The sequence below is a fragment of the Eleutherodactylus coqui genome, chromosome 12 (genome assembly GCF_035609145.1).
Source record: "Eleutherodactylus coqui strain aEleCoq1 chromosome 12, aEleCoq1.hap1, whole genome shotgun sequence".
NCBI lineage: Eukaryota > Metazoa > Chordata > Amphibia > Anura > Eleutherodactylidae > Eleutherodactylus > Eleutherodactylus coqui.
In genome coordinates, this window is record NC_089848.1 from 127,888,271 (window position 1) to 127,910,701 (window position 22,431).

The following is a 22,431-nucleotide window of genomic DNA, read 5'->3' on the forward strand; positions in this document are numbered from 1 at the left end:
GCGAACATTGACGATGTGCCAAAGCCATTAATATTGAATATTGCATGGTCTACTACTCCCACCTACAAGGTATTCTCCGTGAGGACGTCGCACGGCCAGGTTGTCTGATCAGCGGCCTCACCTTCTTCTTTCCACTTGGCTGCTTCTCCTGGAATGTGTGAAGCTAATCTGCTCACAATTAGACGACATCTGTCGAGTAGCAGCCAGGAGATCTTCTTGAGAATGCAGGTCCTCCTTCCGGAGACATCCATGATGTGCAGCACACTTGAGTTGCTTCTGAGATGACTTAAAGGGGTTTCCTGGCATTAAACTATTGGTGACCCATCCTTGGGAAGGGTCATCAATAGTTGATCGGTGGGGGTCTGTGGCTTGTTATCTCCACCAATCAGCTTATCGAATAGGCCGTGGCATTCTGTTGAGCGCTACAGCCTTTTCTCAAGCCAGTGACCTCCTGTTCTTTCGTTACAGGGCCTGAGAGCAGCTCAAGTGAATGGGTCTTTGCTGCAATACCAGGCACAGCCACTATACAATGTACGGCGCTGCACCTGATATGGACTGAAGTGATAGTGAAACTCACCATTCAATCAGCTGATCGGCAGGGATCGCAAGCAACGAACCCCCACCAATCAACTGTTGGTGATCCAACAATAGTTTGGTGCTGAAAAATCCCTTTTAAAGGGATTTTTTTGAGTGTAGAAAAAAATTGTCAGTGGAGAGATAATGGGTTAAAAGAAACAAAACCCCTATACCCACCTGTTTGATGGCGTCTCGGTGTAGAGGTACCTTTCTAGCGATAATTTCCCCGTGTAAACAGCAAATTTAGGCGGTGATCTTCCTGTGTACAAGTAGCCACCAACAGGGCACGGAGCAAGAAATCGCTCAGCCGTCGCAGTCACTTGGTGTTTAGCAGAACTAAATGTCGTCCGGTGTGAACAGGAGCCACTCAATCTGTGACTAGAGGCAGGCGGCCTGCATCGATCCCCGGCCGCTCCGCCTCCGTTCACTTAAACAACTGTCTCTCTTGTGTAAAAGACAGGACCGATGGTCGCTGGTATGACTGTCGGGTGCTAATGTGCATGAAGGTGCCTTAGTGCTCTGGTCCCCGCCTGCCTGCCGTTCATTGGTCATGTGACCACTCAGCCAATCACTGGCCTCAGCAGCCATGTACCACTTATGTACAAGACTGCTGAGTGGTCATGTGACTGCTGCAGTCTTTTCCAGGATGGGACCAGAGCTGCGGCGCTGCATCGGGGAAGTCATCAGTATAGGTTTTTTTTTAGTCTCATTTAACCCCTTATCTCTCGACTGGCAATTCTTTATTTATTTTCCATCTGTAAACACCGATGGAATCTGTTAATATGCCCCTTGGACTGCAGTAGACAGGTGAAGATCTGGTAAGTAGACTGACGGGGAGAAAAAATAGGTAAGTATAGAATTATTTTATTTTTTTTAAATGACAAGTTTTCTAAAATGCACCAGGTTCTCCTTACTTTCATTTACTGCTGTTTGCATCCTGTTTCATGTTTACCAGTTCTGATTATCAGGTGGCCTTCCCCATTTTCTGCTGTTCTACTGTTTGCTATCCACTTTGAGAAAAGGGGGTGTAGCAAGCCTAGTATTCTGCCAGTAGTTCCCTGTCCTGCTCTTTCTTGCCCCGACTTCCCATGCTGCATTGCACTGTCTCTTGTCCACTCAGCAGAAATCAGTATCTGAATGCATGTCCCATTGTGTTCCCAGAATGATTAAGGCATTCAGAGACTTTCTGGCCACATAGTTAGTAAACTTACACGTGCGTGCGTGCGTGCGTGCGTGCGTGTGTGTGTGTGTGTGTGTAATGTGTGTACAGATCCACATGCTGTAACAGCAGGAGAGGCAGAGACTGTGGAGACCCTTATCACACTGTCTGCAGATCTGTCAGCCTGCAGCCTCTGAGCGCTGGGGAACAGCCTGTGAAGATAGCCCTTCCCCTGTTGCTATGGAAATGTCCTTGTTACCACAGAAGCTCTGTACCTAATGACAGTGGGTGGCTTACAGGGAAAGCTGGAAGGGAGACCCCTAGCGGCAGCCACTTAAAATAGGATTTACTGCGGTAAAGCAACAGCATTTTTAATACAAGTATATTCCAGAAGTGATGAGACGGACACAAGCTGGTAGAGGAGCAGACGCTAGTGCCCCTGTGCACTCATGCCGACCGTTTTGCCCAGTTACACTGACGACCTCTCTATGCAGGCATCGCCGCCGTCCTCCGAGCCGCGGGATAATAAGCTAATTGCACATTTATGGATAAGAGAAATCCAGAACACGAGCTCCGAGATAGTTCATTGATTGTGAAACATCTGGTCTGGCCGGGGGGCTTCCAGAGGCCCCTCTTATTATTCCCAGGCGCTGATCTGGAGGGCTGATGAAGATGTCGCCCGCTCCTTGTCTGCAATTAAAACGTTACCAAAATTAGGAGGTCAGGAATATGCCGGTCCGGGCAGCCCCTGCCTGTTGGATGGGTTGGTTGGATTCACACGGCGGGATTTTGATAATCTGTAAGTCCAATTTATTTAAAACCTATTACCCCCCCCCCCCCCCCCCCCCCCCCCCCGTCAGCCGTTGTCATTAATTACATTGTTTAGCTATAAATCTAAGTTACCGTAGCGAGGTGCAGCGCACGGCAGACCGCTCCTCGAGCTTAGATCGATTCCTTGTTGGCATGTGTTTGCAGTGGTGCTGGCAGCCGGCCCCTCCACGGTGGCAGCATGCCATGCGTTTCACACGGAGTTTTAATCTTTTAATAAAAATATAAAGAGCATGACTAAATACTAATTTGCCTCCCTGCTGACTTGCAAGTCGTCTACCACTTTGATTTAGTTAGCTCAGTGGAGGAGCTTTATCCGAACGCAGCCGCACTCGCTGTCAGCTGTGAGGCTCAGTGCGAAACGTACAGTAAAATACATTTCATTTATGGCACAAAATAGGGGGCAACTTAAAATGTCACCATTTAGCTGCTTAATACGTGTTTTACAGGAGGCGCGGCGCAGACCACTGAGCACTTGAGAAAGCGGCAGGCGCGGCGACGTGATTGCCTGCAGAAGAGCCATTAATGGCCCTGAGAGCTCGTGGATTTAACCCTGGGATCTTCAATAAAGTTTATTTCTGACCGGCATGATTTTTTTTTTTATCATTCCATCTAAATTTTCCTTTATTTCACCCCATTTTCAGCTCGTAACGTTATACTTTTTTTTTTTTTTTAAAGGAAACTTGTCGTATTTTTCTAATCCATGATAAATCTTTACCAGCGCTGCCAATGAGACTCCCTGACCGCTATTTGGTTTTGCAGTCCGTGCCCTGGTACCGTTACAATCTGGTTTTTCCCACGCTGTATTTCAAATCTCTCCCTGGGCGCCGCGCCGGCACGTCCTGTTGGCAGGCCTACTGGTTCTGTAATCGTAGCCAGCCCTGCCCGCGCCCGCACCTTTCAGCTCTACTTTACTTGCTGAGACTGAAGTGGCGTGCTGCACATGTACCGTGATGATCGCTGCTTCCACTGCGTCTGAGGTCAGGGGACTGGGAAGAACGATCCGCAGTACGCCGCTGAAGTCGCAGCAAGTAAGGGAGAGCGGAGAGGCGCGAGCAGGTTTGTACGGCTCATGCGTGGGATTACAGCAAGTAAGCAAAAATCAGTCTGCATGCCAGTCCGGAGCGGGATGTGGCGGCGCGGAGGGACAGATCTGACTCGGCTCGTTAGAAGGCAGTGCGGAAAATGTAAAAATCTGATTTTAAAACTAAATAGCGATTAGGAAACCGCTTATCGCAGATGCGCCACGGTTGGGTACTTGTACATATAGTGATCATCGCTCACCCGAGTAAACCATGTCCGTTTGCTCAGCGTTCACTTTGAATACCAAGATAAATCGTTTTTGTTTTTTTTTTTTACTCAGTCGATTTTTATCGTTCATTCGATGATTTCTCTGTAGAGTTAAAGGGGTTGTCTCGCGGCAAACCTCAAAATTTTACCTTACCCCATTCCCCCTGTCACCCCCCTGGCATAAAATAGCAAATTAAAGTGGTTTTTAAACCGCTTGCTACTCACCGATCCGACGAAATAAGGACTTTACAAAATCTTCTCCCAAAGATGGCCGCCGGTCCTTTCCCAGGGATGCACTGTGGTTTTCTCCCATGGTGCACCGCGGGTCTTCTCCCATGGTGCACCATGGGCTCTGTGCGTTCCATTGCCGATTCCAGCCTTCTGATTGGCTGAAATCGGCACACGTGATGGGGCGGAGCTACGATGACCAGCTCTCTGGCACAAGCGGCCCCATTCACCAGGCAGAAGACCGCACAGCGCAAGCGCGTCTAAAAAAGCAAGAAGACATCAGAATTAGACGGCACCATGGCGACGGGGACGCTAGCAACGGAACAGGTAAGTGAATAACTTCTGTATGGCTCATATTTAATGCACGATGTACATTACAAAGTGCATTAATATGGCCATACAGAAGTGTATAACCCCACTTGCTGCCACGAGACAACCCCTTTAATGAGAACGGCTAACGATCCGTGTTTAAACCCAATGATTAGCGAACGAGCCAACAAGGGTTTTCATGCTTGTAAGGAATGAACAATAAGCAAATTAATTATTGTCCATCATTCAGTTGTTGGACGTGTTTACAGCGATAAAAAAAATGAAATGTCTTTGAAGAGTAGTACTTTTTTTTTTTAACTACACTTAGAACTTTCTAAAAGTTTTTTTAAATACATTATACGGTACATTAAATGCCACGATTGAAAACTACAACTCGTCTCGCAAAAAACAAGCCCTCATACAGCGATGGATAAATAAAGGAGTTAGTTTTTTAAACGAAAGGAAAGAAAAAAAACTTGGTCACTAAGGGGTTAAATAACTTGAAGATGAGACGTGCCGCTATTATTCATTTTTACCAGCGTAATCAGCAGGTTTTAATTTTACAAAAACGGATGAATTACTTTGTTTTATGATATTTTATACAAAGTTTGTTGCACGGTGTAATCGCTCGAATGAGCCACAGATTTTCCTTAAACTATAATAGTTTTGTGTAAAAGGGGTATTGAAGTCATGGCATGGACTGGACTGTGAAAACCTGATGAGTTTCCCTTTAAGTCACGGAAAACGCCCTTTAACGTTCCTATTTAAACTAAAACAAAAGTTACAGGTTTAAAATGGTGTGAAATAAAGAAAAAGTATTCTCTCCACTCCGACGGCTCCATGTCCAATGCTGCAGCCCGGGTGCCCCCCGCTCGGACCCTGGAAGAAGCAGCCAATTACAGGCTTCAGCAGTAATTCAACCTGTTATTGGCTGGATGGTCACATGCACAATGAACGACCGCACACTACTACTTCTAGGTCCCTAGTGGCGGCTGGTACCGGGGTTGCAGCGCTGGACGGGAAGCCAACAGTAGGTGAAGATGCAATGTTTATCTCACACCATCTTAAGGCGGAAGAGTATTGTTTTTAATCTCCTGGGAGACTCCTTGAAGCGATCGGCTCTGGACGCGTCTTCATGAGCAGTAGATCATTTCCCTGGTAAGTATTTCAGATCCCGCTTTTCATTGAAGCTGTCAGCCATGTTTACATGCTGATTGTCATCTGATGGTGACCTTATTTAGACAGTTGTCGGCTGAACGCTCCTTCAATTGACAACTCTTCCCCCTGACCTCCGCCGAGCGTGGATGTGGGTGAGGGGGACGAGCTGCGGCCAGACACACCTCTCACCTGAGAACAGATGGAGCCGGCTTGTTGAAATCCAGCATGCCTGAACCTTCTTTTACCCACCTTCTGCCATCCATGGGGCACCATCACAGCACATCAGAGGGTTGGTTGGTCCTGCCAAAATCAGATTTGTGGCCACCTTTAAGCTTTCTTTACAGACAGGGGCAGATTTGCTATTTAAATGCCCTGTCATCTGGCGTAGTTTGCATCAGAACACGGTCTTTACATGTTGGAAACGTATTTATGATGTGTTTTAGACACATTTTTTTTGCCACGTCTAGAAAAGGGGCATGGCATTGCAGGAGCAGGCACTTAATACATTGATGGAAGCTGGGCCTAAGAAGAGCTCGTCTGCGCAGAGAGACTATGTAAAAAAAGGAAACCGGGATAGAATCAGCGGGGCCGTGAACCCAACCCCACTGGCTTCGTCCAGTCACATCTTTGGGTTAGGATGGCTAATTTTGGTGGTGGTGTAATCGGACCAACATGCAGAAACAATTTCATGTCATCTATGTTACACGATTAACGCTGTAAAAAAAAATAAATGTTTTTTTCTTCCTCCTCTCCCAAAAAATTGAACTTAAGTTTTATGCAGTGGATTATATGTACCCCTAAAATGGTACCAATAAAAACTAAAGCCCTTCTATGGCCATGTCGATGGAAAAAGTTATGGCTTTTGAAATAGGGGCCATGAAACTCCCCAAAAATCGTTGCATCATTAAGCCAGGAATCGGCCTTAGGGTGGTCATAACTGGTGAGCGCGTTGTCTGAAGTGGTCGCTGTCCACACTTCATCGCATTTGGAGCAGCAGCGCCCTCCAGAGGCCTCTCAGTTGGGGAAGTTTACATTTGCTAACCCTGTACATGAGCCATTATCACCTCTGTGGTCTGCATCCCGTCTTCTATGTAAATACTTCATCCATCAGTCAAATCTTTAGTCGAAAACACGAAGGATATTTGGTTAACAAACCGCCTTCACTCATTTGTTTATAAACTGCTGTCAACAACATAAAGTCCCATCCAAAAACTATCCGAAATCTGTTGTGTGCGGCCCGAGCAGGTGCGCCTAATCCGGGCCGGTACATCGTGGTAGCAGACAGGTGGCCACGATGACCCCGGCCCCGCCGCGCACCTGATACAGCTGTCACACCTGACGCCGGCTGCCACAGAACATCCTCCGAAAACCCCAAACATCAGGAGAATTGTGTCCGTCTGGGAGGATTCTCAGGTTACGGTATGATAGAGCGAAGCGCTGACAGTTGGAATCCCTCGGCATATGCCAGATGGGGAGAATTGGCCAAAAAGCTGCAATCTTGGCTTCTATTTGTGTAAGTTGATCGGGGGCTACAATGGGGGCTACCTGTAGATAAAATTATAGTTTATTGGGCCTATGGGTGAATTAGTGAATCTATGTAGAAGAGGAGATAGTGGGTAAATATGTGCGAGTTGGTGGTGTTTCTTTTTATATATGGCGTTTATATGGGGACAGCATTTTTAAATTTTTTTGTTAATATTAAAGAAGTTTTCAAGAAAATATAAAAAACGTATGCGAGCTTAAAATGGAATACTCCCCCCACCCCGGCGGCTCCCCGTCCAGCACTGCAGTCCTGGTGCCCGCCATATAAAACCAGGATGAAGCACACGACTGCTCAGCCACTCTCGGGCTTCAGCGGCCATAGAAGGATCCCTGCTGGAGTCTGATTGGCTAAGGGATTACATTCACAGTGAATGGCATGTGACCACCCGCCGGTCTTTCCTCGTTCCGTGTGGCGGGCATCGGGGCTGCAGCGCTGGACGGAGAGCCGCCGGGATAGATGCGTATTCAGTTTCTCTTCATTTTAAGCACCTCATTTTTTTCTATGTTCCATAGAATCCTGGTGGCATATCACACTGAAGCACGGCCCGAATAAACGGCCCGTCCGAACTGAGGATGACATGAAAACGGTTTTCATGTTCAGCTTACTTTAAGAATTTTTGTAGATTTTATTTATTTTTTTTAGGTTTATAATGTTGCAATATATATTTGAAGGAAATGTGTCGTCAGAAAATGACCTGTTTATATAAATTATATTTTTGAGTTAAACATTTTTTTAAGAATTTTTTTATATTTTTTTTGTGGTCACAATCTATAGTTAAAAAACAACAAAATCCTGCAGTTCTCACACTGACCTTAGTAATAGTCTGACACTTCCCTGCAGTAGATGATGGTCACAACTTACCTCCTCCCCTCCCTGCACACTGACAGCTTAGCCTAATAATAGTCTGACACTTCCTTTTCTGTAGAGAACACTCCTCAGCTGTCATCTCATTATCATGACAGGCAGGATTAAACTGAGAGGGGACCCCTATATATACATAACACAGGAGCCACCATTCAGAAGTGGTGATGTCACAGCTCACCTCCTCCCTGCACAGCTCACAGAGCATGCTCACAAAATGTGTATCACTGAGCAGTGGAAAAGTATCGCCTACTCAGATGAATACGGATGTCTATTGCCTTGTGCTGATGGGAGTTTCAGAATTTGGCGCAAGCAGCCTGAATCAATGACCCTTCCTGTCAGTCATTCAGAACATGTCAGCACTGCCATCTAGTGTTCGGCAACTACCTTAAGCTTCCTGTCCACAGGGGCCGATCTTCCTGCAGAACGATTTAATCCCCTAGTAGAATCTACACCACAACAAATTGCTGCGGTCCTAACGACCAAAGGAAATCAGGGGATCCACCACGCTATTAAGGGGGCCATTCAATGTATAAGACATCTTCAAGGAGTCTTCAGATCTTCCTCTTGAATTTGAAGTAAGACCCTGGTGTGTAGCCGTGTTGCCTGCTTGGGAGGGGTGAGGCGGTTGTGCACTTAGGACCAGGAGGGCATAAGATCAGGTTCAGTTCTTTGTTTTATAGGTTATTGAGCTTTAGAAATGTGGCAGCTTAACTGATATATGGCGCAGATGGCCATCCATTATTTCTTGCCCTTCTTCCTGCAACTTCATTCACGTGGAACCTCAGGAAAATACAAACTGCTTCTATTGTGAGCGCCATTCCCAAAGGTACCCGGAGAAGATCATGTAGCTGCGCTTCTATGAAAAGGCCCGGCGATGTAAGGAGGGGAAAAGGCCTCCAGGCAGCCGCTTTAAAAATGGGTTTCCTCCGATTACCATTGAGGAAGAAATGCTTTTCCTCCAAATCTCCTCAAATGGATTATAAGGAAGCCCTACCAAAGCCTGTGTGGCATTGTGCAGCGGCGCTCCGGTCTCCCCACAGCAGTCACAAAGCTGATTACTAGCTGACATATACGGCATCTCGGTCAGTTTCCGCTATATCTATTGGAGTAAGGCCTTCACCGCCGCCACAGATAGAGCAAACCTGCTCATCATTTCTCCGGAAGTCAGTGACCCCGTGAGATAATGTTTGTCATATGTTTTAAGGGGTCAGTAAACCTAAAGACTGTCGTAATGTATTGTTTTTTCTGTCTCTTGTAACTCGCATAGGCTTACATGTAGAGCGCTGCAAGTTCACAACCTCTATTGATGTTACTGGGGAATCATGGGGGCTCAGGAGCCTTGTTCTCCCAACAGGTTAGAGTCCTGTGGCCATAAATGTGTACGGTAGGAATACTCCTTCAAGGGGCATTAATCCTTCAGATAACTTATTCTCATCGCCTAGCTGAAAGGGATTGTCTGCCTTTTTTTCACTGATGACGTATGCTCTGGTTAGGCCATCAGTAGTTGATGGACGGGGGTCAGCCACTTGGGATCCGCGTCCATCAGCTGATCAGTGGCCCTTCTTTCAGTTCAGTGAACCAGATGTTGTCATTAGCCATCAGCGTAGGAAGCGCAGGCTTCACTGCCATTGAAATCAATGGGAGAGCTGCACTTCTACAGCACTTCTTGCTCCTCCGTTGGTCAGGATGTCAGGAAGTACCTATTGATTTCAATGGGAGTGACAACCCTTTGAAATTCATCTCATCGTTTCTGTAATATGCAAGGGAGAGGACTATCATCACAGACTGCTCTCCTGCACTGAGAGGGTGCAGACTAATAGATCTGCAGACACCGATAATGATCTCCACAGTCTCTGTGTCTGTCCGTGTGTACACATTAAACGCACGTTATTCAGATATTGCCTCCGTGCTGATTGGACCCGAAATTATGCAATGCAGCATGGGACATAAGGGCAAGGAAGTCAGGACAGGGAACTACTGGCAGAATTCTATGCTTTCTACACGCACCTCCCTGAAAGTGTATGACAAACAGCAGAAAAGAGGTGAAGATCATCTGAAAATCAGAACATACACACATGAAACGGTGCGAACAGCAGCAAATAAGGGTAAGGAGAACCTAGCGTATTGTAGAAAACCTATAGAAAAACTCAGTACGAAATTCTATTTAAAGCATCTCTATCTGCTGTCTCTAAATCCTGCACATTAGATGACCCTCGATCAGTCCAGCTTAGTACTAGTACCATCAGAGTCCCATAAATTCTCCAATAATCTTAATTATGTGATTTCTTCTCTACGTTGTTTACTGGAAATGCAAACCAAGCGTACAGTCCTTGTCATATTAATAACAGAAGGAGGCTTTTTGTAGTCCTCGTCTTAACATTTAGTTAAAAGGGAATTATAAAAGAAGCATTTAAATTAGCAGAATCCTGTATAGAACATAAAACAACGTATTTTATTTCTTTTGTGTTCACCTTTTGGCGTTTAATAGCACTTTCATCCTGTTCCTCATCCCTCAAATAGGTTTTTTGATTGTCTTTTATTTTGGGCTTGTAGTACCAGTCAATAATGAGCACATTATGCTTTAGAAAGGTGACATAGTATCGCCAAAACTTGTTGAATGTTCTTCTTGTACTAATCAAAAACTGACATTTTTTGGATCTGTCCTGCGGCTCTCCCATCCCTTGGATGCCTATGTGCACAAGACTCATATATTTTCGCAGACTTGGACTTTGGTTGTGGTGACAGTCCTCTTTGAGGACTGACCACACCGGGTAAGTTGCCTTGTTTATCAATTATTACATATTGTCACTTGTGCAAGGCGTTATCCCATTGTATACTATTCTTGAGTTTTCAACACGTTTTCCAAAATACGCCAGGTTCTCCTTACCATCTCATTTGCTGCTGCTTAAAGGGGTTGTCCCGCGAAAGCAAGTGGGGGTATACACTTCTGTATGGCCATATTAATGCACTTTGTAATGTACATTGTGCATTAATTATGAGCCATACAGAAGTTATTCACTTACCTGTTCCGTTGCTGGCGTCCTCGTTTCCATGGAGCCGTCTAATTTTCAGCGTCTAATCGCCGGATTAGACGCGCTTGCGCAGTCCGGTCTTCTTGTTTTCTGAATGGGGCCGCTCGTGCCTGAGACCGGCTCCTGGTAGCTCCGCCCCGTCACGTGCCGATTCCAGCTAATCAGGAGGCTGGAATCGGCAATGGACCGCACAGAAGCCCTGCGGTCCACCGAGGGAGAAGATCCCGGCGGCCATCTTCAGCAGGTAAGTAAGAAGTCACTGGAGCGCGGGGATTCAGGTAAGCGGGGGAGGGGTGGTCTTACCCATGTTTCTCTTGCTCTGCTTCCTGTAATCTACTTTCAGGGAGGGAGCATGTAGCAAGCCTAGCATTCTTCCAGTAGTTCACTGTGCTGACTTCCTTGCCCTTTCTTTCCATGTTGTATTGCACTGTCTCTGGTACAATCAGCAGGGAGGCAGTATCTGAATGCCCGTCCTTCTGCTTTTCCAGAACGATCAGAATTTAGTGACATTTTGTCCGAATGGTTAGTAAACCCACTATAATGTTATGTGTGCACATTCACACACCCGCACACTGTAACAGCAGGAGAGGCAGAGACTGTGGAGATCCTTATCACAGTGACTGCAGATATGTCAGCCTGCAGCCTCTAAGTGCAGGGGAGCTGCAGGTGGAGATAACCCCTCCCCCTGTTGCTAAGGAAGCGTCCTTGTTACTAAAGAATCTCTGTACCTAATGACAGTCAGTGGATTGCAGAGAAACTGGGAGACCCCTAGTGGCAGCCACTTTAAATGTGATTACTAGTGATAAAGTTAATGTAAGAATATTACAGAATTTAAACAAACGCAAACTAGTAGATGAAACGTTAGTTTGTCTTTAAGACTATTCTATGTATTTGGCCAGTACAGCATTTCCAGATGCTGAATCCATGCTACTATTACACACAGTACATCTTGCATCAGTCCTATTGCCATCTATCTGTGAACCGATGCCACTCCAGTCTTTATAGTTCATTGAGAGACCCAGGACAACCAAGAGTAACTGCGCTTTTCACAAACTGTTGGCATGTCAAAAGTTTTGATCAGTGGGGGTTCTGCTGCTGTGACACCCAGTGATCGCTAAAACAAGGGGCTGCAGCGCTCACCCAAACGCTGTGCCCTTTTGGCCATCTTTGGCGCTTTTCGGGTCCTCCCTGCTGATGAAGATGAAAATCGGCAAAGACCGCTAAAGTAGCCTTTTAATAAGATTGTGGTGCCTATGGAAAAGTCAAGCAAGGCACATACCACGTATGATGGGGATGTGCCTAAACACGGCACAATCCTTCCCTCCTCGTACACGTGCGCTTATTTAATTTTGCCGGAAACTAGAAAGGATCAAATAGTCTGAGGAAGCGAGTGGGAAACATTTTGATTTCCCGTTACTCCGCGGATGAAATACGTTATACTTAAAACGTACAACGCGTTTCAACTTCGTGATTTTACTTTCAGTCAATACGTTTTTTGAGAAATATTAATGATTGTTGTTGATACTCCGGTTGCCCCGCTGGATCAATAGCTTTTCTCAAAGTATCATTTGGGAAGACCTTGATGGCACAGACTGTGCTTATGTGGATGATGGCATGCTTTGAATGGTGTGCCCACAAGGTGAGCCGCTCCCCACTTGTGTGTGTCTGAGCGAGCGCCCTACTGGGCTGTCTGAGCGAGCGCCCTACCGGGCTGTCTGAGCGAGCGCCCTACCGGGCTGTCTGAGCGAGCGCCCTACCGGGCTGTCTGAGCGAGCGCCCTACCGGGCTGTCTGAGCGAGCGCCCTACCGGGCTGTCTGAGCGAGCGCCCTACCGGGCTGTCTGAGCGAGCGCCCTACCGGGCTGTCTGAGCGAGCGCCCTACCGGGCTGTCTGAGCGAGCGCCCTACCGGGCTGTCTGAGCGAGCGCCCTACCGGGCTGTCTGAGCGAGCGCCCTACCGGGCTGTCTGAGCGAGCGCCCTACCGGGCTGTCTGAGCGAGCGCCCTACCGGGCTGTCTGAGCGAGCGCCCTACCGGGCTGTCTGAGCGAGCGCCCTACCGGGCTGTCTGAGCGAGCGCCCTACCGGGCTGTGTGAGCGAGCGCCCTACCGGGCTGTGTGAGCGAGCGCCCTACCGGGCTGTGTGAGCGAGCGCCCTACCGGGCTGTGTGAGCGAGCGCCCTACCGGGCTGTGTGAGCGAGCGCCCTACCGGGCTGTGTGAGCGAGCGCCCTACCGGGCTGTGTGAGCGAGCGCCCTACCGGGCTGTGTGAGCGAGCGCCCTACCGGGCTGTCTGAGCAGGCGCCGGCTCCTTCCCGTTCTGCTGGTATTGTCCTAGCAGCGAGCTAATGAGCCACAGAAAATGTTCTGACCCAAAATCCCCTTTCACTTCTAGAGTACCCCTTGATGTCCGCGGCTGCAGCGCTCTGGGCCTCCTGCCAAACGCTCTACCGGCCGTGTGGGTTTGAAAATAGTTTTCCCCCCATTGTTGCTAAACAGCGACTTGCTTTAGTTTACATTAGAAAGCCCTTATTGATTCTTGGTGAGCGTTAAAGACCCTGCAGAAAATGATTACCATTGTAAATAATTTACGCCGTGTTTACAGTCTGCGCCACGATTTTAGGGCTTTAATTATGTACATTTCTTGCTAGAGAAGAGCCGCAAGTACTTAAATAAGCTGCGCTTCTAAGACACATAATAGTCCCATGAAACGTCTCCCGAGACCCCGAAGCCAAGAGGTCACTTAACTATCAAGATTACCCCGATACTTAAGAGGGGAATGGTGGTGGTGGTTTTTCTTTTTCAAAGCTGAAATGGTCTATCTGCCAACAGCTGCTTCTTGCGGGGTCGTCTTGCGGGGTCGTCTTGCGGGGTCGTCTTGCGGGGTCGTCTTGCGGGGTCCTCTTGCAGGGTCTTCTCTGCCTTCGTGCTAATAAACATCATCTTACACCGTTTTGTAGATATTTTACGGATTCAGAGCGTTATACATTTTTTTTTAGTCCTTTTTTTTTCTTTTTAATTTATAGTAAAAAATTTTGAAAAATCTACAAAAATAGAAAATTTCCACAAAGATCCTTTAATAATTATAGTGGAAGAAAATAAAATGTTAACTAGTCAATGGAAAACGTACGTCTATACGTTCCCATACACTTAAAATGTGCGCATTTGTCATCAAGTAAAAAAAAAAAGTGTTGCGCTACAAAACTTAACTTAAAGGATTAAGTGTCTGACTTTAAAGCCATAACGTGCGCTTACAATGTATTAGGTTTTCCACATTCTTTTTATTTCCCTTTCTTGGATACATGACGCTCACATGGAAGCGCCGGAGTGACAGCCGCTTACACCGATCTGTCTACAGCTGTACATCCGTTTTGTCCCTTTAGACCCATGTGGGGTCCTTTAGTGTAAAGTCACCTGACTGTCCGCCCCAGTTGCGGTCTTTATGAGGGCGGGTTCACAGCCGCTCTCGCGGTTCCGCTTTTCAGCTGACTAAGGGGAGGGATTATACAGGTTTAAAAGACGGCAAGTAAGGTCAGTCTTACCAGCCGCCTCCAGGCTACCACTAAGGCTGGAGGTCATGCTACCTGTCTATCTTGTTATTTTGGTACATGGTGTTATTGTTACACCTTTGGGGATTCATATATTTATATAGCATTCTAGTTTATTTAAGCTCAGGCAGGTGATTTAGGAGTTCGGCTTTTAAAGGGGTTGTCCCGCGGCAGCAAGTGGGGTTCAGCACTTCTGTATGGCCATATTAATGCACTTTGTAATATACATCGTGTATTAATTATGAGCCATACAGAAGTTATTCACTTACCTGCTCCGTTGCTGGCGTCCTCGTCTCCATGGTGCCGTCTAATTTTCAGCGTCTAATCTCCCGATTAGACGCGCTTGCGCAGTCCGGTCTTCTCTGTGTTGAATGGGGCCGCTCATGCTGGAGAGCTGCTCCTCGTAGCTCCGCCCCGTCACGTGTGCCGATTCCAGCCAATCAGGAGGCTGGAATCGGCAATGGACCGCACAGAAAACCTGCGGTCCACCGAGGGTGAAGATCCCGGCGGCCAGCTTCACAAGGTAAGTAAGAAGTCACCGGAGCGCGGGGATTCAGGTAAGTACTACCCGTTTTTTTTTTTATTCCTACATCGGGTTTGTCTCACGCCGAACGGGGGGGCTATTGAAAAAAAACAAACCCGTTTCGGCGCGGGACAACCCCTTTAATTCAGGACCAGCCTATGTTTATCAGGGACTGATCCTACTTTATACCGATCACTCAGCCCGATATTACTCAGGAGGCTATTGGTATTATACGGGTATGATGATGCCATGTCTATATAGTAGTTTGCCCTATTTTTCTACGCAAACTGGTTCAAGGTAGGTTCCTGATGAGCCATTTAAACGGCTGAAACGCGTGGGACCAAGAACCTTAATATCATTTGAGTTATTTACCAGCCGTCTAGAGTGTTGCCCTATACAATAAACCAGGAGTGTTCATCCCAGCCTAGTTATCTCTCTGTACTTGGCCAGCAATCCCTTACTGTCTGGATATTGCTATAGTGATTTATAGGTGTATTTACTCTCCGGTGATCCCTGTGCACACTATATACACTTCTGACTGTTCATCTGACCTTTGGCCTCTACCTTTAACCTTTTCATTAAAAGTTATATTTTAGAATCAGATCTGTGAAGGTCGCCTAATCTAATGTCTTGATTCTCCTGCTACGGGGATATATACCTGCTGCGTTAAGGAAGCAGGAAAGGGGAATTCCGCGTGGCCAAATGGCTACATCTTAGGACGGAACCGAACAGCACCGGACGGACTCTATTGCCTATAATGGCTCTCTTCGGTTTCCGCTCAGCTGCCCGATTTTTATTTTGTGCCGGATCTGAATTGTAGCCTCTAATCAGAGGTTCCAACACAGATGTGAAACCACCCTAAGCCGTACACCGTACATGTGTAAGTTATATACGATACCCTTTATAATGCCCTCATTGTCAATACAGTCAGGCACCTAGAAGAAGGCGGAACCAAATGAAACCACCCCTGTGATTGTAACGCTGATATAAGGGATTACAATATCAGCGCAAAAGGGTCATTTATGTGGAGAACCGACCCCTTGTAGGGAGGCTCTAGTGCCCTGTTGTACCGCCTCTAGCTTAGATACAATATGTGATACAGGCGGGCATGGAGAATCTAGTACCCTTTTGTACCGCCCCTAGCTTGGATACCAGATGTGATACGGGCAGGCATGGAGGCTCTAGTACCCTGTTGTACCACCTCTAGCTTGGATACAAGATGTGATATGGACTGTCATGGAGGCTCCAGTACCCTGTTGTACCGCCTATAGCTTGGATACAAGATGTGATATGGGAGGGCATGTAGGCTCTAGTAGCCTGTTGTACGGCCTCTAGTTTGGATACAAGATGTGATACAGGTGGGTATGGAGGCTCTAGTACCCTGTAGTACCACCCATAGCTTGGATACAAGATGTGATATGGGGGGGCATGGAGGCTCTAGTACCCTGTAGTACCGCCTCTAGCTTGGATACAAGATGTGATACGGGCTGGCATGGAGGCTCTAGTACCCTGCTGTACCACCTCTAGCTTGGATACAAGATGTGATACGGGAGGGCATGGAGGCTCTAGTAGCCTGTTGTACGGCCTCTAGTTTGGATACAAGATGTGATACAGGCGGGTTTGGAGGCTCTAGTACCCTGTAGTACCACCCATAGCTTGGATACAAGATGTGATATGGGCAGTCATGGAGGCTCTGGTACCCTGTTGTACCGCCTCTAGCTTGGATACAAGATGTGATATGGGAGGGCATGTAGGCTCTAGTACCCTGTTGTACTGCCTCTAGCTTGGATACAAGATGTGATACAGGTGGGCATGGAGGCTCCAGTACCCTGTTGTACCACCTCTAGCTTGGATACAAGATGTGATACAGGCGGGTATGGAGGCTCTAGTACCCTGTTGTACCACCTCCAGCTTGGATACAAGATGTGATACAGGCGGGTATGGAGGCTCTAGTACCCTGTTGTACCACCTCTAGCTTGGATACAAGATGTGATACAGGTGGGTATGGAGGCTCTAGTACCCTGTTGTACCACCTCTAGCTTGGATACAAGATGTGATATGGGTGGGAATGGAGGCAGTCAGGTTTTGTATGGTATCCTGCATATCACCTCACATTTTTTGTAACCAAGCCTAGATTGTGCAATCGTGTAGGCTGTTGAAATTGGTCTTCCAGATGGTCCCAAATATGTTTTACTGATGATTAATCTGGTGACCAGGCAGCCACCGAAGTGTGACAATGTTGTGGGGGCTTCCTGGGATCCCCTTGTGTTTGCGGCCGAGCATTATCCTGCTGCCCCTTGGAAGCCGCCATGAGGGGAAACGTGACTGCAGGATGTCCTGAATAGATCACTAAGCTGTCATTGTCCCTCGTACCACTACTAGGAGGGACCGACGGTCGTATGCCCTGTCGCCTTGTGTGCCCTCACACATCCACTGGTCCCAACACCTCCTAACAGTCTGGTCAGACGCTCCTCTCTGCTGCTGGTCTGTCGGGGGGTCCTGAGCCCGGTCACCTTGTGTGCCCCCATCCACTGGTCCCAACACCTCCTAACAGTCTGGTCAGACGCTCCTCTCTACTGCTGGTCTGTAGGGGGCGTCCTGAGCCCGGTCACCTTGTGTGCCCCCATCCACTGGCCCCAACACATCAGAACAGTCTGCCAGATACTCCTCTCTACTGCTGGTCTGTCCAGGGGGTCCTGAACCCGGTCGCCTAGTGTGCCCCCACACATCCACTGGTCCCAACATCCCCTAACAGTCTGGTCAGAACGGCCCGGTGGGGGACAATTCGTTGATACGACCATCCAGCTTCTCACACCCCAATAATGCGCCCCCCTCTGGTAACGGGGTGAAATCTCTTCTCTGCGTCATAGAGGCGTCTAGTGGTCAACAAGCTCTACAAGCGGAAGAAGAGGTCACTGCGCACAAGGAACCTCCGAGAGCCTCTTATAGGCCAAGGGGGAAGCACTTTTAGGGCCTCCGGTGACAAAACCATCCTTCTAATCACCACAACTCCCATCATTACAGATCTGCTGAGATGGAACTGTATGCCGGGTCTGCAGCAAAATGACAAACTCTTCTAGGGGCGTGATTTTTTGACAGTTTGTCCGACCAGCATTCTCCTCATTTAGAGCAATGTGGCGGACGTCTAGTTGTTTAGTCAGTTCTCTCTTATGGCAGATGCATATGCTAGGATTTCGTGTACGTGGCTGGAGATCGGCCGAGACGCTGCAGTGTCACCATTAGCCATCTATGTTTTACAGTCACCCAGAATAAGTGAAGTTGCGCCAATTTGATTTTTCATTTTGCAGTGTTTAAATATTGAGAAACAAGGTTCTTAATGTTCTTTTCATTTTGTGTTTTTGTTGTAAAGCTGCTGAATGAATTCTCACAAATTTCCCTTCTTCATTTCAGAAACATAAAGAGAAGGAGAAGCACAGACAGAAATCCAGAAAGCAAATGGAGCCTTTGGCATCATTAGTTCCCTCTCTGACTGTGACTACTGAAAAGGTGAGGCCAGCGACTCGACGGGGCGCTAATGAGCCAAAGGTACTTTGTAGCTGTGACATTTAAGCCCGGGCAGCAGCCGGCTGCGATTGTGGGGACTTTTTATAATTTTTAATGTTTTTTTGTTATTGTTGCATTCTATAGATATGCAGGGTTAACCCTTTAACTTCAGCATGTGGCCTAGGTCAGGGCTTCAAGAAAGCAGCCAGTTAGTTTGTCCTGCTCTTCCGCATTCTACAAGTCATTGTTTTTCCATTGAGAAATAATATTTTATGGAATGAATGATATTGTGTAACGTTCCTAGCACGGGGTACAGATTTATGGAATGAATGATATTGTGTAACGCTCCTAGCACGGGGTACAGATTTATGGAATGAATGATATTGTGTAACGCTCCTAGCACGGGGTACAGATTTATGGTATAACTTTAAAAAAAATCTGGGGATTTGGGGAAATGAGGAAAACAGTACTTCTGCAACTGCTTTTTTTTTTTTTTGCAGCACTCGGAGGGGTATTACCATCTTGGGAATCCTATTTCTGGGTTTTCAAAATCGCCAAACAAGTTGCTCCCCATAAGATGTTTAATCCCGAAATGCTCCATTCCCCAGATATTGCAGCTGTCGGTAGCGGACCACAGCAGTCGCTGGTATTCAGGCCGGAGGCTCGTGCACATACGCTGATTTAGGTGAAAGAAGTACACAAGTGCCGGCCTTCTCTGTTATTTCATTCCGTAGAAGAGCTGTTCGGCTTTCCTGGTAAACAACTAGAGGGCAGAGGAATCAATAGTTGTAATATATGGAGAATGGAGCATTTTGGAAATCTCTTATGGGTGAATGCATTGTTTTGCGATTTCCATTGAAATAGAAATCCCATGATGGGAGTGCCCCTTTAAAAAAAAAAAAAAAAAAAAGAATTACGGACCTTAAATGGTTGTTTAAAAAAGGGAAAATATGGATACTCCAGCAGCTCCCTGTCCAGCGCTGAAACCCCGGTGCCTGCTGCTCAGAACCTGCAAGAAGCCGGCGGGCGGTGACGTGCCGCTCACTGTGCAGATTATCGCTCAGCTAATCACTGATTTCAGTACTGACCTTTGCATGGCTGCCGAGGCCTGCGACCGGGTGTGCGGTCACATGCACATTATACAGGCACGCGGCCGCCAACCGCTTCTACCTGGTTACGAGTGGAAAGCACCGTGACTCCATCCGTTCTCAATCAACAGCAAAAAGAAGAAAAATGAAGGCCATATTCTGTAATGTTTTTTTTTCTTTTATTTTGATGGAAAAAATGGCGCCATTGTCTATACTATTGTTTCCATGACAAAAACTAATAAGATGGGCCTGAACTGACAAAAACTGTGAGACCTTAAAAAATGTGTAGAACATTTAGAAGGAAATGTTTGTTTCCATTCTTCTGTCCCCGTGAGGGAACAGAGGAACGGAAACCCCAAATGCAGATGTGAACAAAGCCGTAGTTGTGTAATGACTTCATGCTGGTTTATGTGACCACTTTACCCTGTGTTTACAAACATATAAGGTGATGAAATTAGTTTTTTTTCACATTTTTCAATCCGGTGTTGGGCCTCTTTTGGTCTCAATGACTGCAGTAACCCTTCTAGGCCGCTTTCCTCTAATTTCCCATAGATGTGTGGACAGATTTGCTGCCATTCCTCGAGGGGAGCTTCAGATAGTGATGGGGGGATGATGGACGTGGAAAGATACGGCATTCTAGTTCATCCCAAAGACGCTTGATGAAGTTTGCAGACGTTCTGCTCATCAAACCAAGCCTCAACACTGCGTACCGTATGACATGGTGCTCTGTCATGTTGGTAGAGATATGGAGCTGTACCCAAAGTATTACCACAGGGGAGGTGATGTCACATTGTCCGGAATGCCTCTCCAAACATTGAGGGTGGACTTCACTATAACCAATCGCCCGAGACCTTCTCAACAGAAACTCCATAACAGAACCTCCTCCATACTTCACTTTTGGGACGATGGAGTCACGTAGAAACGGCTCTACAGGCGACCATCACACCCAAGTGCGGCCATCCGATCGGAAGATGGTTACTGTGATTCAGCAGTCCACAACCCTTGCTTCCACGTATCTTCAGTCTGACGCTCCAAGCACCATCGCAGGCACCACTGTGCATTCACTGCTGAGATGTTGTGTGCAGCCGCTCGTCCGTGGTAACCCTTCACATGCCGTTCCCTACGGAGGGTTCTGGTGATCATGGATATTCCAATGTCCTGTGAGACCCCTGAGCGAGGGTAGACAATGTGTGTGATGTCTTCACAGCTCCTACAAGGCTTCGTTGGGCACGTTCTGTCAGTTTATGAGATCTCCCTGAACATTTCGGCACCACTCACACACCGGATGGCCTCCATCTCCCAATAACATGGCCAACACTGGACTTTGGAATGTCCCAAAGCACAGTGATGTCTGTACTGATTGGTTGGTCAGGTAGCATCCACCCACCAGGCCTTGTTGGATATCTGAACTCTACACCTGGTGGCATCTGATGGTTTTTCTACTGGGATCTCATGTGGGATCCTCACCTTCATACCTAATGCTCACAAATCACCAGACCGCGCCAGACTGTATTCCCAAATTAAACGTTCTGCAGCTTTACCATCCGTCTCAATGGGCCTTGCAGAAATCCATGCGCCTACAGCAGCAAGAACCACCACTGATGTATGGAGCCAATTTGCCCACAGATCTGCCGCCTAAACATCTTGTTGCATAATTATTTTTGAGCTCTGAAATGACTTTTTGCACCCCCATCCCTCAATTCTACTTGCCCTTGCACATAAATACCTTTGGAACAAAATGGCTTCTTTTTTTGCTGTACGATTTCTGAAGAGGGTAATAATGTTGGCTTAGAGATGTGCTGGGTGGTCCGTTATGTGAAGGGGCTTCTTCTGGTATTTTGTGTATCTCGCACACCTGTGTAGGAAGGAACAGGATCTCAGGAACATCTGCAGGCACAAAGGGTGGATGAATATAAGGAACTGAAAGATAAAACCGCCCGCCAGAGAGCCGGCCGTGCCTGGAAGGTCTGCTGAATGGGGCTAAACAAAATAATCTCACTGGTCAGGAGTTGGCATTGTTTAGTAGCGGGGTCACTGATGGTTGGTGCTGAAATATTCGAGTGAGGAAGAGAAGGATTTATGGAGCGTGTATGAGTATCCGGCACTATGCGCCTGTGTAATGTGCCTGTCTGCTTGACTTCACTGGGGGTTCAGTGATAGTACGGTGCTTTCCTGAAAATAAGACACTGCCTTATATAAATTTTTTGCCCCCCAAAAAGGCACAGTGCCTTATTTTTGGGAGGTGTCTTAATACTTACCTAGCAGGCGCCATTCAGGTCCCGCTCACTGGTTTCCGGCAGTCTTCCGTGTAATCCTCGGCACTGAGAGAAAATTCTCTTCTTGGTAACTGGGCTTGAATACCCCGCCTCCAGCAAGAGATTGCTGTGATTGGTTCAGGAACACCATCTCAGCCAATCGGAGTTGGTGCTTGGTCAACCAATGACAGCTATGCAATGATGTCATTTTAATATATTTCAATCCCCTCCCCTGAAAATCAGGGTAGGGTTTTTTTCGGGGAAACACTGTATGTGTGAATATAGTACATGTCGATAAAATCCATGGAGCGGAGGGCACCGCATGTAGCTTCTGCCACAGTATCTCGTGGTTCCACATTACACGACATATAAAAAGACAATAGAGCTGGAATCACATGCAGTTTTTGTGGCCGTTTTCTTTTTGCTTATTTACAAATCCCAACTCCATCATGTAAATATATGTATTTTTGGGGAGGGCTGTATGGAGCGGCTTCAGAGTCTGCCCCATACATGATGGCTGTCAGTTGTT

The 22,431-nt window shown here is 47.1% G+C and overlaps 1 protein-coding gene across 10 annotated transcripts in view; it reads left to right on the forward strand.

The window, feature by feature from the left end:
- MLLT10 (MLLT10 histone lysine methyltransferase DOT1L cofactor) overlaps positions 1 to 22,431 on the forward strand; it is a 280,838-nt gene that overhangs the window by 152,142 nt on the left and 106,265 nt on the right. For all 10 annotated transcript variants that reach the window (XR_010787421.1, XM_066585480.1, XM_066585482.1 and 7 more), the window contains one exon: positions 18,467 to 18,562. Coding sequence is in view for 9 of the 10 variants with exons in the window: in XM_066585480.1 (XP_066441577.1) it covers positions 18,467 to 18,562 (96 nt within the window). In the remaining variant the exon portion in view is untranslated. The remainder of the gene's footprint in view (positions 1 to 18,466; positions 18,563 to 22,431) is intronic.